General features: G+C 39.7%; 1 protein-coding gene across 15 annotated transcripts in view; it reads left to right on the top strand.

The window, feature by feature from the left end:
• The first annotated feature begins 123 nt into the window (after window positions 1–123).
• The window catches only part of SGCE (sarcoglycan epsilon), a 70,210-nt gene continuing 53,151 nt past the window's right edge, over window positions 124–17,182 (top strand). For 4 of the 15 annotated variants that reach the window (XM_043588897.1, XM_043588893.1, XM_043588887.1 and 1 more), the window contains exon 1: window positions 163–337. In XM_043588897.1, coding sequence (XP_043444832.1) covers window positions 229–337 — 109 coding nt within the window. In that variant the 5' untranslated portion in view covers window positions 163–228. Of the gene's footprint in view, window positions 338–17,182 lie in introns of all 15 variants that reach the window. The other 11 variants (XM_043588890.1, XM_043588888.1, XM_043588894.1 and 8 more) reach the window with 6 other exon arrangements.

Below are 17,182 nucleotides of genomic sequence, written 5' to 3'. Positions count from 1 at the left end.
CCAGCGTGCTCTGCGGGTTAGGGGGGCGGAGGGGAGCGGGGGCGGGGGTTGGGGGGGATTGGGGGATGGGGGTGGGGGCGATGGCCACGCTACACTGGCCCGCCGCTAGGGGGAGTACGGGATTAAGGAGGGGGTGCAGGATGCTGATGCTGAACTGGCCAAGCTGGGAGGAAAGAAGAAAGGGAGGGGAGGGGAGAATCGAGGACGGCCGGCCTAGTCAGGCCAAGAATGCAATTGTCCCGGTGGTGGGAGCTGGGAGACCCTTGTGCTTGGACGGGACAGGGTCGGGGGACACGCAGGATGAGCCCCGCGACCACTGGCACCTTCTTGCTGACAGGTTAGTGGCCCGCGCGCGACGGGAGGTCCTGGGGCCAACAGGCCGCTGCCTCCCCATCCCCCGCCCGGGTTTTGGGTACCTGGGGGCATTTTCTGGGCGCCAGCCCCTCTTTCTACCCGCATCCTCACGACACCCCTCGTCCAGAACACCCCGCACCCCAATTCCTGGGCCCTGTGAGTCCCTTCTCAGCCTTGACCCCTGGCCTTTTCTTTTTCTCCGCGCCCCCGCGGGCCCCTCCCTGCCCAGAGCGCGCAGAAATTCTGTCTCCAATTTCCATTCCCACCGCACCCCCTACCCCTAATTACCAGCCCTGGTGGTGGACCTCTCCCCATCCCTGAAGCAAAGACTTGGGGGTTGTTGCCCATTTTTCTGGGGGTCGTTACCACACGAATGGGGCTCTGCGGCCCGGAGACAAGCCATAGGAAATGGGTGTCAAGCTGCATACCCTTCCACATAAATATCCTTTTTTTTTCTTTCCTTGAATCCGATCGGGAGGGAACACAAAAATGTGCATTTGAAACACCGAATTCCCCTTCCTCCTAAGAGCATTTCTTGGCGGCGGAAATCTCGTTTTTCTAAGGTTTTACGGAGCAGGGAAGCAGAATCGTGAAATGCTGGGAGCTAAACAGGGCGTTCAGGTCAGGGTTAACCCCGGCTGGGGGCCAGAGACGCTGCAAACAGCCCCGTTTGCCCCACCAAGTGCACTATTTTGAAAAGCAAAAACAATTAAAAACAGCTGTGGATGCCTCCAGTGTGCTTGGAGGCTTCGGAGGCTCCCAGCTGTGGCCTTTTAGTGGTGATTACAAGGTTTACACAGAGACCTAGCTCTCTCTGCAACGTTACGTTTTTCTAAGTCTTGTAGAGTGAATGAATGCATTTAGTCACGGTAACCGCATGTTTAATCCTTTCAAGCGTGTTGCTGAGATTCGGCCACAAATGTTTGTGTGTATTTATGCATATAAATATACATGTTTTACTTTAGATAAAAGTGCAATGAGTTGCAAACCTCTGAAATACTGATGAAGAAGGATGCTTAAAAAAAAAAAAAAAAAAGAGCCATAACGAGGATTTCCATTTAAGCGCCTCAAAGTGTCAGGGTCTGAGAAAAAAGACAATTTGTTGATAATCTTAGAAAAAGAAGTTTAAGTTAAAATGGAAAGCCAGTTGTCTACAGCTGAGTGAGGTTTCTGAAATGCGGATGACCACATTTGTATTTAAAGGCTAAAATTGAGTATATTTTAATAACATTGCTACAGATTATTTATACATATAGGATAAATAAGAATTCGACCCATTGTACGTGACAGGGTGTCAGGGATCGCAATTAAAGCTAGCTTTTCTAGGAATAAACAAAAGTGGAACACAATTACTGGGATTTTACTTTTTATCAGAAATAAAATGTTGAGCATCAGATCTATGAATGAATGAAGTGAAAATTTCCAACAGTGGAAGATGTTTTGCTAGGAAGTTGGGTGAACACAATTATACTTTTTAGAAGTGCCTTTAATCTTAAGATGTTCATCCTTTTCTGCAAGATAAAATTTTAAGATGTCTTATGTTTGCCAGAGTACCATTCTGACTGCCGAACTGTCAACCCCTTAGATGTTTTTTTTCAATCTAGAAAATTTAGTTTGCCTATTTGTTAACTGATAGATATTCTTTATCTAAACAGTGAGATTAAAAACCAGGATAGATGGTAGGGAAAATAAAAGTTTAAAAATCTATCCCAAGACTTTTAAAGTTTGAATAACTTTGAACCAATTTCATTTTTTATTTCAAAATGTTAACCAGAATTTTTTGTATAAAAACATCTTTAGTATTATTTTTTATCATACTGAATTTTTATTCACTGTGCAAAATTCAGGAGAATAAAACTACAGAAAACTGGGGACAAAAATCAAGAAGAAAATCAAGATCACCTGTAACTTCTTCATCCTAAGCTAATCCCCATACACATTATGTAGTTTACTTTTTCAGACTTTCTTTATGCATTTACATGTACCAAAATAACATATATTTCTCATAGAGCTACATATGTATGATTCCTAAAAATTAAAAATCAGATCAAATTAATTTTCCTTCATTATTTTCTTTCCAAAGAGACCTAACTGTTAAACAACATTAAATTTACAGAGATTTTTTTAAAGGAAATAATATTAATTGCTTTTTCTAATTAAAATGTAAATGAACAACGTTAGTACATAAATATTTAAAACTGGATAACTGATAATTTCCTCTGATCTCACTATTGTAACATACGCATATCATTTTGGTGTATTTCCTTGTGTTTTTTATTTCTCTTCATATTAAATAATTTTTATTTTGCTTAGAAATACTTTTCTGAGCAAAAAAAAACAACATTGATAAGTAATTGTGATAAGACTTTTCAAATCTGAAACAGCAAAACAATATTAAAAATAAATACAAAAATATAACATTGACAAATACCTTAGATAACATTTGTGTTATCTTACAAAACATTAGCCTCCCTCCAATTAATAGACAAGAATTTAAAACACTTTTTTGACATTTATTATTCCTAAGTGAATTTTGGATTTTCTCAGATATTCTCAGTGTTGACTATTTCTTACCCATTTTGCACACGGTTACATGTAAAGCAAAAAAAAAGGTGTTACTGAGCATATTTATTTTATCAAATAATAACTGGGCATTATATTTGGACATTTTAATTCATTTTGATGAGCATTTGCTGTGGATCCATGAAGCTGTTGATTGACCACCTGTATTTAACTTCTAGTGCAATGGGAAAATTGCATTTCAAAACAAAGTAGCATTTTCCCTTGTCAAATACTAGCTAGACTTCTCTTTGGACATTTAACCTATTTTATGACAATTTTCCATCTGTGAAACTGTTGACTTACCTCAAGTATTTAGCCTAATTTCTAGGGTGGCGGGAAAATTGTATTTCAAAACAAAGTGGAATTTTCACTTGTCAAATAATAACTAGACTTTCTAGTTGGACATTTTATGTATTTTAAATGAAAATTTGCTATAGATCTGTGAACCTGCTGAATTACCAGATACTTTTGGCTTCACTTTTAGGGTGGTAGACAAAATTTATTTCTAAGCAAAGTAAAATTTTCAGTTGTCAACTGGACTTAGTATTTGCTCATCTTACCTCTTTATTATAAGGGTTTTCCATAAATCTAAAAGCTGTTGGTTTACCTGATGTATTTAGCTTAGCTTCTAGGACAATGGACAAATTGTATTTCTAAGCAAAGTGGAATATTCACTTGTCTTGCTCTCAGACATTAAAAATAGCAAGAGACAGCACCAGAGAAACCTAGTGAGAGACCATCTCAAAGAGATAAGGGTAACATGTATTCATTTTCTAACGCTGGTTTTCCACTGAGAAAACCATGCTCTAAACAAATGCTGAGGCAGTAAAGAAACCCTGACATGTTAAAAAATTCTCCATCAAATATTCAGATTGTTTGGGATTCCAATAAGGGCAGGATTTATGGATATTTTCTCCAAAATAACCAGCCACTTTATTTCTTTTTCTTTTTTGATAACTGTACACTTACTCTTACTGACTCCTTTTCTTAAATCTTACCCTTGCCTCAGCTCTAAACACCAAAGTGCAAATCCTACTGCTGATCTTATTTCCTGCTCTTAGTGTAAAAGAGGACTCTAGGTGAATAGATGATATGAGTTTATGTGTCCATTAGAGATTCTTGGGCTGGAGGTCTGTTTTAGTCCAAATCTTCACAGAACTATTAAACATGGTGACTTTTTTTTTCCTTTTCATCCTTTTGAACTTCTCCAGCATAGATAAAGAGACAGACATAACAGACAGACAGACATGAACAGACTGAGTCATTCACTCTCTGTCTCTCTGTCTCTGTCTCTGTCTGCCTCTCTCTGTCTCTCTCTCTGTCTCTCTCTCTGTCTCTCTCTCTGTCTCTCTCTCTCTCTCTCACACACACACACACACATACACACACACACACACACACACACATATATATACCCCATTCAGGCTTTTTCTAAACTTTAGAATACTGTTCTCTGGTTTGCTATCTCTCTGATTTCCAGAAATATTATGCCAAAAACAGGAAAGCAAAATTAAAAAAAAAAAAAAAGAAGAAGCTAGTGTTCCTAAGGATCAACAAGTCTTTTTAACTGAATATTTTTTGATTGGGGTTTTCAAGTTGGTAGGATCAGATAGAGTCTCAAGTCTCTTAAAGCTGTTTTACATGAACTGCCTCCAAGCAACATTCTCTCTAAGAAGAATTCCTGGTGTCTTCAATTTTTTAAACAATGTAACTATAGTAAACACAGTATTGAATAAAAAACAGTCTCCACAGTCTGACGCCCGAACAGACATTTCCATTGAGGCTCCTTTCCTTTTAGTCTTTGTTCTGTGTGCATATGTAGTTTTCAAAGACTATAATTTTAATATGTATAGTTTTTTTACACGTTGTTTTGAAACATAAGTGAATCTTACTTTCAGCAAAGCATTTGTTAAGGCTTGAGATGCTCTTGTGGGTGAGATGGTGTGTTGACTAGCGGGATTGCTTTGTGGGCATGAGACGGGCTGAACTAGCACCCTCCAGGTGTGTGGGGTACTGGGTTTGGGTCCAAGAGTAGTCCCTGGAGAAAGATCTAACCCTTTGCCCTGGGTCTTTTGTTTTTCCAGCATTTTTATGAATGACTTTGATGAAGATCTAGGATGCTTGCTTTAAAATCCAGGAATGACTCGAAAAGGGGGAACTGTTACAAGTAGATAACAAGAATTTAGAGTTTAATGTGGTTTAAATAGGCTGCGATGTTATGTGAAAAGATACTTAATAGCAGTAAATGCACCATAATTCATCAGTGTATAAGGAAGAAGGTGACTTAATGTGGTGGCAATCTTTGAGGAAAAAGGTTAATATGAACCAGCAGCATGATGTCTCTGTAAAAGAGAAAAAAAAATCAAATTTAGATTCTGATAATAGTATAGTGTCCATATGTCACAAAAACTAATAGTATCCCACTCTAATTAACCACATCTGTAGTATTGCGTCCATTTCTGGCTGTCACATTTAAAGAGAGACGTTGACAAATTAGACAACTTCCAGAACAGTCCGTGGGGATGATGAGGGGTCTGGCAATCCTGTCACAGGAGGTATCCTCAAAGGGTCTGGAAATGTTTAGCTTGAAGACTAAAAGTAGACATAAACTCTTTCCTGTTTGTTTCGGAAAACAGAACTAGCATCAGTGGATGAAAAGTAGAGCTGGATTTCAACTCCAGACCTTTCTAACGGTGCAGCTCAGCCAGGGAATCAACTTAACACCTTTACTTGGTCTCTTCTTTTAAAATCTCAGAACTATTCACCTTTGTTTCAGTGAATATTTAATCTGAAGGCCATGCTAACATTTTTGCCTAGGGCAGCAGAGATACTTGTGATGGAAACATTTTATTTTTTTTCTGATAAACTGTCTGAAAAGAATAATCCTCTGTGTTGCAAGTTGATCTCTTACAACTGGAAAGTAGCTGAAACAGGGCAGTTTAACACATTCCTTCCTCCCCTTTCATTGTATTTCAAACTTGAATATCTGAGAAGAGAATTAAAGGGTTTGTTTGTTTGTTTATTTGTGCCCTTTTTATTTCCCCCTGCAAAGTGTTCTGACCTTAACTTGTTTCCTATAGTTATTCCTTTCCTGGTGTTTCTTGCTGGCTGGGAGCTGGCTTCCCCGGGCAGAGTGGCCATGGATGATGGGGAGCCCAGGGTTAAGGGGGAGCAACCGCCATTGGCTGCTGGTGCAGGACAGCTAAGCCCTTGGCTGCTGGATCCTCTTACCCTGGGGGAAATGGGGGGCAGTTGTCCCTTCCGCAGTTTTCACCCCTCTTATATGACCTTGCAAGACTTAGTTATAATTTTTAGCTTTTCAATTGAAAATAAAACCTTTCAATCAAAAGTAATTTCCTACCCTGTGGCCTTTTAACTTCTCCATTTCAGGTTAGCCTGGATTCTGACCATCTCAGGAGCACACTCTCAGTGTCTCGAACATGTCTTGTGGCAGATTTTTCTTTCCTATCCATCTGCCTGTTGATCGTTTATTTTGATTACCATATCTAACTTTGAAAACCTGATTGCTCTAAATTAATTTATAGAGTATGCACACAGGACCCCCCCCCCCCTTCTGAGGCATGATAACCTGTATTACATCTGACTCCATGGAAACTATTTTTATGCTCCAGAGCCTTGAAAACTAAGGGTGACTGTGATGAGCGATGTAAAGAAAGAAGAAAATATCCTTCAGTCATCTTTTTTAACCAACTTTTTCCTACTTTTTTCACTCCTGTCTCTTCCCAACACCCCCAGCCCCATACCCAGAACTTTCTCACTCCAATTGTTAGGTCAGAACCATGGTCACTCTAACTGACCGTGTTAAGTATATTTTTCATGTTAAACAAGTTTGTTCTTATATTCTGTATCTTTTATAAAAGTGCCATGCACTTTTGTGGGATTGTAATAAGGCACAGGGCAACTTGTAATGGCTCACTTCCCAGTTGTTGAAGATGCCACAGGCGGTCCTGTGCTGAGCTCATATTTCTGAGAGAGAAATGCTCAGAGATGAGCTTCTGGCTTGTCAACGCTCGTTCACCTGACCCACGGGCGGCTATTTGCGATTCCTTGAATGCAGTGATCGCTCCTGCGCCGCGGAAGTAAATAATCCTCAAAGTTAAATTTTAAAAGTTGAAGAAGTTGTCTCAGGAAATAAATAGGTAGTCTCAACACATTAAGTTGTTGGCATGATTATTAATGTCATGTTCCTGGAGAAAAATAATGTGGGTAAAGCTAAAGTGCTGTTTTCTTCTAGAGTCACTTGGGCACAATTTTTTTTTTTTGATCTGCATCTGAGAATCGTTATGCAATATGTATGCAATAGCGGTTTAAATGTGCTTTATTGCTTACAGAGCGCTCATCTTTAGCATGTCTCACTTTCTACTTAATTGCCTTGGACTAATCAGATTTTTAGAATAGATCCTCATCATTCTGTACCCCGGGAATTGCCAGGGCATCTGTTGTGACTTCGGAAGGAAGACTTTCTTTTCTGACAAATGAAGCTGTTCATTTCAAAAATGCTTAGGAGTTAGGCAGCCCTGGTGTAAATTCTTCCCCATTCTTCAGTGTTTCACTCATTCATCTGGTCACCACTCTGATTATTATGGAGATTTGGGGTTTATTGTGAATTTGAAAGGAGAGATCACAGTTAATTTTCCTATAGTAGTTAAAGTGAAATATTTTAGCTTCCGGTTTCTTCAGCAAGAGTCATAGATGTAAAGTTGATCTTTTACCTTGGAATGCAGGAGAAAAGAAAAAAATAGCCCCAATGTTCTTTTGGGGTTTTTCTCTGTTTCTTTCTTTCTTTTTTTTTCCTCCTTAGCAAATTGGTAAGATATGTGGTTAAATGATGCTGGTTTTTCTCTCTTATGAATTAGTTAATCAGTGTAGCACCTTTAACATTTGTCATTTTCTCTAGCTATAGAGTTGATTCTAATCAAAGGCCGGTACCGCAGAAGTGGAAACAGAACAGGTTGCTACATGTGCTTATCAAAATCTGAAAGGTTATTTTTTATCTGGCCGTTTTACTTCTAAGAGTTTAGCTTATAGGTACACTTGTGAAAGTGCTCAAAAGTAAAAGTATAAGGATGTTGATTGTAGGGTTGATAGCAATAATGAAAAATTAGAAAAAGGAGTGGTTATCTTTACTAAAAATTCTTTTATTTATTTATTTTCTGGGGGTGTCAACTGGTTTTGAGTCCCCTCTGAGATGCTGGGGATTATAGGGTCCCAACCATTAAGGATCTTTTACACTAGTGGGGCTGACAGAGATAAATCAAATAATCACACATATAAATGTGCCCTTCGATCTGTGATAAGTGCTACAAACACTACTAGAATTTCTAAGTAACGGATTTAGCCAGGCAGGGGGATTAAGGAAGGCTTCTCTGAGGAAGTATTCAGATCTGAAGGGTGAGTAAATGTTAGTGAGGTGAAGAGGAAAGGTGTATTTGAGGTAAAAGAAGAGCTCTGTAGAGGCCCTGGGGCAGGTTGACTTGGCAAATAAAAGGTGCTGGAAGAAGCCCAGAGGAGTTGGAGCTGACAGAGAAGAGGGAGCCCAACGCAAAAGGAGGCGAGCTAGCAGGTCAAGGAGCAGAGTTTGCAGGACCTGTTAGACTGCATTTAAGAGTGTAATCTTCAGCCTAAAACCTAGGGGAAGTCGTCGGAGGGGTTTAAGCAGGACACGATCAGATTTGCATTTCACAAAGAGCATTTTGGCTGCTTTGTGAAGAAGGGGTTGGAGGGGTCAGAACGGCTTGCAGCACACTCCATCCAAGGCTACTTTTGTAATCTAGGCTGGAGTTGGAGACCTCCTGAGCTGGTGTGGCTATGGGGGATGAAGCCTGGGAGGGACACTTTGAGGAGTAAATAGCAATGGGAGTGGGTCGTGGATTGAATTGGCCGCGGGGATCAGCAGGAGGAGATGTCAGGGACAATTTCTAGATTTCTGTCATATTTAGGAGGATGAATGAGGGTGCCATTCATGGGATGAGGAACACGGTAAGAGGCCCAGGCTTTAAAGGAAAGATCAGGAGTTCTAGTTTGGACGGCTGAGTGCGAGGTGCTGATGCGTAAATTATGATTGAGCCGCACCGGCATAAAGCTATCTATGCAGGCTTCAGATGCGATGTCACGTAAACACATTCAAGATCTATGCTAAAGGAAGACAGTGTGATCACATTATGTGAAAAAGAGTACAGTGTGTATATGCACGTGTGTATGTGCACAGACGTACGTCTGTATATGCATAGATGTGAAAAGGTGTAAAGCCCTTTGGGAATGGATGCCCTAGGCACTGGAGGGAGGCCACAGATAGGGGAGAGGGGATTTTGATTTTTTATACCCTCCTGGTTATACTATTTGAATACGTTGCAATGGCGATACAGGGCTTGTACAATAAAGAAAAGTAATGACAGTTCCAAGTAAACAACTGATATGAGAGTCTTTCTCCTTCAGAGGTTTCTTAATTGGAAAATCTTGTAAGCATTGTACTTTTTGTGTTTTTAACAGCATTTTCCTGACAGTTTGACTTCCCTAACCTGGTAGCTCTTACACTCTGCCTTTTAATCCTTTTCCACTAGATTGCACTATTACACTAGATTTCACATAGCCTACATACTATTTTGTATTCTGCCTTTCGCTAATTTTATTAATTTCAAAATAATCTAACATTTTGTAGATCAGGACATTAAATTATAATGCTGCATATAACTAGTGCATTTATTATGCATCCCTTTTGTTAAGGGTCCCACTGGTGCTCCTTATCCATCTAACGTTTCTGAGATGGAACACAGATAGTCCTGTTTTCGGGCAGTGGAAACCCAGTATGTGCTTTGGTCAGGCTATTTGAGCAAAGGAGTAAAACTACTAAGAGAAGTGGGCAACTGTCCCTTCTCCATTATTCTATCAAATCAACACTTCTTTTATTGGGTATTTAATTTTTGCCCCAATTTTGATATGTATGATGCAAAGTTGATTCTTGTGCCTGTGCAGATTTTGCTTCTGTTGTATTATTTGCTCAGAAAAACAAAACAAAACAAAACACCTAAGAGTTTATGAGAGTCAGAGCTAGCATGTATCAGTAGAACTCGCTTCTAATTACATCTGGCTTTCCTCTGAAGGATTAGGCTACAGCTCTCGTCCATCATACCATGGCCAATGCCATCATCTTAGTCCTCTGGGAGGCCATGTGGAGTTGGGGGGTCATTGGAGCCCCTGGGCTGTTGGCTCTGCTCATCATCAGCCTCCAGCATTTACTACATGCAGCTATAGAAATATCACTTTTCATGTGTCTTATGACCATGAGAACAAAAAAGAGAAGCTTAAGTCTGTAATGCCAATTGTCACTTTTTTTTTAATTTTTTTTTCAACGTTTTATTTATTTTTGGGACAGAGAGAGACAGAGCATGAACAGGGGAGGGGCAGAGAGAGAGGGAGACACAGAATCGGAAACAGGCTCCAGGCTCTGAGCCATCAGCCCAGAGCCTGACGCGGGGCTCGAACTCACAGACCGCGAGATCGTGACCTGGCTGAAGTCGGACGCTTAACCGACTGGGCCACCCAGGTGCCCCTCACATTTTTTTTTCATTTAAGTGTCTACTTTTTAAGAAATCACGTTTAAAGGCATCCAAAATTTCCTTCACTGCGCCTAGGTGGCTCAGTCAGTTGAGCACTGACTTCGGCTCAGGTCATGATCTCACAGCTGTGAGTTTGAGCCCTGCGTCAGGCTCTGTGCTGAGCTCAGAGCCTGGAGCCTGCTTTGGATCCTGTGTCTCCCTCTCTCTCTGCCCCTCCCCGACTCCTGCTCTGTCTCTCACTCTGTCTCTCAAAAATAAACTTTAAACAAATTTTTAAAAAATCAGATTTCCTGCATATTAGTTGAAGATTAAATGTAATAATAGCTCACATTTTTCTGAGAACATCATTATGTGCACAGCACTCTTTTGAGGGTTTTAAATGTATTGTTTAATACTAACAACATCCTTATGAAGCGGGCACTATACTGTCCCTACCAGATGAGGAGACTGAGGTACAGAGATATTGCATAACTTGCTCAGTGGACAAAAACCGGGATTTCAACCCACTCTTACCTTCAGAGACTCTGATGCAAAACACTACCTTTCTGTATTCCAACTTTATTTTACTCCAAAGACTAGTATCTTACCTTGCTTGTGATAAAATTATAAAATTCATATAATTTTCAAACATATTTGATAATTACTTATGTTTTGCCCTGCTGGACTCCTATTTTAACAAAGTTTGGAGGCTTCTTATTTTGGCATTCCTAGGTTTAAAATCCTGCTGTTACACTTCTCTTTAGAGGATCTTTTCCTGAGGTTGGAGTGGATAGTCCTTCTCAGCAAAGCCTTTTTCCCCCATAGTTTCCAACTTTTTAATTTTCCTCTTTTAATGAATCGTGTGTGTGTGTGCGCGCGCGCGCGCGCATGCATGCCCATGTGTGCAATCGTGCACATAATGCATGGAATTAATTTTTATGGGCATTGCCTCATTGCTAGTTATTTCTAATCCAGCAGTCAAGGGAAACTTACTTTTTCTAGAAAGAAAAATAAGTTGAAGATGATGTACTAGTAATAATATTTCAAAATACATGTAAAAGTATGTAGTTTATAAATTGCTTTTCCATTTAACCATTTGGGGTTAGTATTGATGGAGTAGATGATACGGACTTTGCAGTAAGCCAAGAAATAAGTTCAAAGTCCAACTCTGCCACTTAGTAAACTTATGATCCAGGGTATGTTCCATAATTTCCCAAGTCTTTTTATCCTCAGTGAAAAATGGAACTAATAATACCTACTTCCCATAGTTGATAATGTAATGATTATCAGTTAATATGTATAAACTCTCAGTGTAGTGCCTCTCACTTATTATTCAAAACGCAGTAGCTAATGATAATGTCAATGCACATTTCTAGAGAGAAGAATATGAAAACATCTTAATATAAGAGACAATTTTAAAAGTATTAAGGATGTTGCATAAAAGAAGGGAAGAAAAGATATAGAGGGCCAGGAAGCAGCATAGCGACGTGGGGAAAGCAGACAGATGTCAGGGACATGAGCTATCTATCTACTTTATGAAAACAAAGTCTGTGCCCCCTTCAAGTGAAATATGAAAAGAGACAGAGGAGACAGTGGACAGAGAAAGACATGACAGTTTGGTTCTAAGGTGAGTGTGTTAATCAGATTAAATTTCATTTGGCATTCCCTGCTGTTTACTTGGACAGCAATGGCAGAGTAAATCGTTATTTATTATTTCTTTCCCTTGACATTCTGATTAGCTCATCAGCAATCAGTCACCATTCACAGCTCTTCAATTGCTTTTATTAAATAACAAACCCCACCTCCTCAAGTCTGCAAATTATTCAGGTTTGGGAAAGAGTAATGTCTCTTTGGAGAGTGCTTGCTCCAGGCCAGATGAAATGTAGTCAGTCACGGTGCTACAAGACTCAGAATAAATCATGGAATCTTAAGACGAACTTTAAGTATTATATAGTTTCAAGGGAATTTAAGGGCATGCCAGCCACCTTTGGATTAATTCAGACTTTGATGATTTTTGAGAGAGAGCTGTTGAGGAATTGGTTAAATTGTGTATGCCAGCTAATCATGTGAATAATCTTAGTTTGGGCAGTGTAAACGCAGTAAGCATGTTATTCTTTGCTTTTGTGTTTATGCATCAGAGCAAAACTCACATCCAGGTACAATTGTTGTAGAGATTATCATGAACCCAGTGAACACAGTGGAGTTTCTTTCAAGATTTCTGAGGATGGTCTGTTATCTTTGGAAAGAGTCCAAGAACCGGTCCATACAGGTTGAAATTTTTTTGCATATTCGATTTAATCTTGATAAGTTATGTATAGAGTAAATATTCTTAAATTGAGTTGTGTTTTCCCATGCTAACTAAGGAAATTTGTTCTCACAGAAAAAGAAATGCTTTGGTCCTTTTCTAACAAAAATCAAACTTTAAAATGGTAGCTTTTTTCAGCGAATATCTGCATTTGTCATTGCACAGATTATAGTAATTTTCTATACAAGAAGCTAGTCAACTGGATCCATGGTCTTGGACACACAATTAAAAACAAATACTTATTTCCATGTTATTGAGATTTCTTCCTCAAGGTGTGAGACTTGAATGTGGAAGCAGGCACACCATCCGTGGCGTTGTGTCTTGCCTTTAGTGACACTGTGTGGCGAGTAAGTCATATAAAAGTTGTCTTTTTATTTAGATTTATTGGACTACTGTCTTCTGTGGTCAGAGTGGAACTTTAAATGGATTACTCTGAACTTTTAAAAAAAATGAATATGCTCAAAGCAATGCTGGCTTTAAAATAGAATGATGCTGGTGGAATGTGTTTAAACTCTTACACTGCTTCTATTTTTTAATGATTGAGGCACCAATCAAATTTGCCTTTTGAATCTTGTAAAAGCCAACTGGACTACCCTTATATAGGACCTAGAACGTATGAGCAATGATAACTTGTTCACCTGGCAAGGACGTGACAGAGTGGAAGAAAAAAAAAAATCCCATAGATTTAAGTTATCTTAGTAAATTCTTTAAATCACCCATAAAGTCCAATATATGTAGTTTTGTGTGTATAACCCTGAACAATTATTTTTTTTGTATTTTTATTTAAAATTTTTTAACTTACATCCAAGTTAGTTAGCATATAATCCAATAATAATTTCAGAAGTAGATTCCTTAATGCCCCTTACCCATTTAGCCCATCCCCTCTCCTAGAACCCCTCCAGTAACTCTGTTTGTTCTCTATATTTAAGAGTCTTTCATGTTTTGTCCGCCTCCCTGTTTTTATGTTATTTTTGTTTCCCTTCCCTTACTGAACAACAATTCTTATGCATACATAGTCTGAGAACTACTGGGCTAGAATAAAGGAGGGAACAAAAGGGGTGCTGTCTGGATATTCAAGCCATTCTTTTTTTAAAAAAATTTTTTCATGCTAATTTATTTTTGAGAGAGAGAGCATGAGTGAGCAGGGGAGGGGCAGAGAGGGAGAGGGACAGATCATCCAAAGCAGGCTCAGCACTGACAGCAGACAGCCCTCACACTCATCAACTGTGAGATCATGACCTGAGGTGAAGTTAGACGCTTAACTGACCCAGTCACTCCAAACTGTTCTTTATGGTAACTCTCCAATCCATGGGAAAGTGGAGGTAGGAGTGGATAAAGTTTTCAGTTCTATGGCCAGCCTTACATTTGGCACATATGATGTGACTCAGTGAATATCCTATATACCCTTGGGTTCTGTAGGTCTTCTCTCAGTCTTCTAGAGTTCATATTGTATATGAGAATTACCTGATAAAACTGTGTAACCCACGTACCTACACTCTCCACGTTGGAGTTATGAATATGTGCTTAAAACATTTTTTTGTTACGAATTTTTGGGGGTATGAATATGTATTTTTAGAGAGTTGCCCAAATGATTCTTCTGTGACCAGAATGTAGTCTTTGGAACCCAGTGATCAAGAGAATGCAGTGGGGGTGGGGGAGATATTTGGCCACAAGAGGCCATGGACATTTCTGATCCTATTTGAGCTTAAATGATTTAGGGAGTAACGACTGTGTTTTTCACCTAGATTTAAAAGGAAACAATTTGGGACTCCTGGGTGGCAGGGTCAGGTAAGGGTCTGACTCTTGATCTCAGCTCAGGTCTTGATCTCAGGGTCATGAGTTCAAGCCCCGCATTGGGCTCTGTGCTGGGCGTGAAGCCTGCCTAAAAAAAAAATAAAAATAAATAAAAGAACATAACTTCAGTTATTAAGCAAATCAACCATTTCTTAGAAGGATCATCCAGAAGATTGGTCTTTCAGTAGATATAAAATTAGTACACTTAAGTTTGCATATTTTAAAAATTAAATACCCATCAAGTCATTTATTTGCTTGGGGTGCTAGGGCCTTTGATTTCCACCTGCAGGCATCACTGAAATGTTCACCTGAGGTTTTGTTTGCCTCTTTGTTAGTTTTTAATAACTTGGGTGTTGAATTGTATTCTTTTTTTCCATTTTGGAAGGGAACTCAGTATTTCTCATCATTTAATTAAAGTTCAGAATTGTATTCAAAATTCAGTTTAAAAGGAAATACACATTTCATCTCTTAGGGTATGGAACCCCTTTCAACATGAAGCTTCCTGTACTCCTGCTGATGTTTTTATCTTCACTTGTCCTTAGTTTCTGATTCGTGAGGTATTTTCTTTACTTGTAAATGCTGGTTTCGCCCATTCTAGTTTCTCTTGCATTGTGTCTCATCAGGTTTGCTCCCTTTCTTTACCCTTAGTCTGCCTGTCTCCTTGCGTCTTTTCCCGAGCTGAACAAAATCTGTTTTCCCACACTCAGATAACCTGCCCTCTCTCCGCCTTGCTATGTCACCGTCTATCTATCATATCATTTAATCTCTTTGCTCCCCTATCCCTGCCAATGTTCTTAAGATTAACTATATTTGCTGCATCTATATCTTGACCTTTTGCGGTTTGGTTTCTATTCTTGTCACTTTGTTGCAACTCCACTTTCAAGGAGTCCCCGGTAACTTCTCATTTTACACAGGCTAGCAGTCTTTTCTAAACTCTCATTCTCTTTGACCTTTTTGCAGTATGTGAGGATGTTGATTCCAGTCTCCTTGATATCTCTTGTGTTGACATATGTGACACTTCAGGCTCAGTTGTCCAACCTCTCTGCCTCTGCTGCTCTTTGCTGAATCATCCTCTGTGCTTGCTATATAAATGTATTTATTACCATGTTCTTCTGCCTTTGCTGTCCCTGCCACTTCTTTGTGCGTTCCTTCTTGCTATATTTCAGCTCCAGAAGCTAGGACAAAATTGTAGGTTATACCCTGGGGGATTCCTGGACTGAGCTGAACCCAGAGGGAACATACCTGAGATGGTTAGAGGAAGGGAGAATGTGTTGGAGACCCAATGTTGTAGTTAGGAAAATCGTACCCGAATATTATGTCTAAAAGGTAAGGATGAGGGGCGCCTGGGTGGCTCAGTCGGTTAAGCATCCGACTTCGGCTCAGGTCATGATCTCGCGGTCCGTGAGTTTGAGCCCCGCGTCAGGCTCTGTGCTGACAGCTCAGAGCCTGAAGCCTGTTTCAGATTCTGTGTCTCCCTCTTGCTCTGACCCTCCCCCGTTCATGCTGTCTCTCCCTGTCTCAAAAATAAATAAACGTTAAAAAAATTTAAAAAAAGGTAAGGATGAAAAATGAGGGAGTAAGCAGTAAGAGTGGTGGTTCGATGATGGGAAATAGAATAGATGAATGGCTCAAAAACACGAAGGTGTGTCTTCTCCAGATCACCTGGTATATGAGGGTGCCTAGTGCATGTGACCTGGGAGCATGGTCTCTTTAAAGAATTACGCTGGGGTTTTGGCTTCAATAATCATTCCTCTGGGGATGAATTTCCAATCTGTATCTGAAACCCCATTAAGTTCTCTAATGAACCAGAGTTCTATTTCGATCTTTCTCTTAGACGGTTTCACCTGGATATTCCAAGTGATACCCCAGACTTAATATATCTCTAATTAAATTTATCATCTTCCTCCTAAAACTGACTCCTTTTGGGGGGATTCCTAATGTATCACTATTTTGTGTCATTCTGGTTCAAAAAGTCAAAACCATCTTTGACTCCCCTTTTAACTAACCCACATGCGGCAATTTGAAAACGTTGTCAGTATTATCTGCATGATGTCATGTAACTGGCCCCTGCTTTATTTTCCTTTTGCTTCAACCACCGATTTATGGGCTCACTGCTACCCTGCACTCCAGAGATAGCCTCCTATTTATTAGCCCCTAATCCCAATTCTGCTCATTTCTGCCAATGTAATGTTTCCAAAAAACTCAACTGTAAAATTTCTTTTTTTTTTTTAAATGTTTGTTTATTTTGAGAGAGAGAGCTTTTGCAGTGTGAGTGGGGGAGGAGCAGAGAAAGAGGGAGAGAGAGAATCCCAGGCAGGCTCTGTGCTGGCAGCTGCACAGGCCCAGTGTGGGGCTTGAACCCACAAAACCGTGAGATCATGACCTGAGCTGACACCAAGGGTGGGATGCTTAACTGACTGAGCCACCCAGGCACCCCCTCAACTGTAAAATGTAAAACATACTTTAAAGTTATCACAACATCCATATCCAGGGATTATGGCTCCCCCCTGAGGGTTTTGTAGTACTTCTCTCTCTACCACTGTGTATATGTGTAATGATTATATGCATATATATTTCATTCATATTTGTGTACATGAATGATCAATCCCTG

This window comes from Prionailurus bengalensis, chromosome A2 (genome assembly GCF_016509475.1).
Source record: "Prionailurus bengalensis isolate Pbe53 chromosome A2, Fcat_Pben_1.1_paternal_pri, whole genome shotgun sequence".
Taxonomy (NCBI): Eukaryota; Metazoa; Chordata; class Mammalia; order Carnivora; family Felidae; genus Prionailurus; species Prionailurus bengalensis.
Note: the sequence above shows the minus strand (reverse complement) of the source record. Positions and strands in the feature narration are given on the sequence as shown.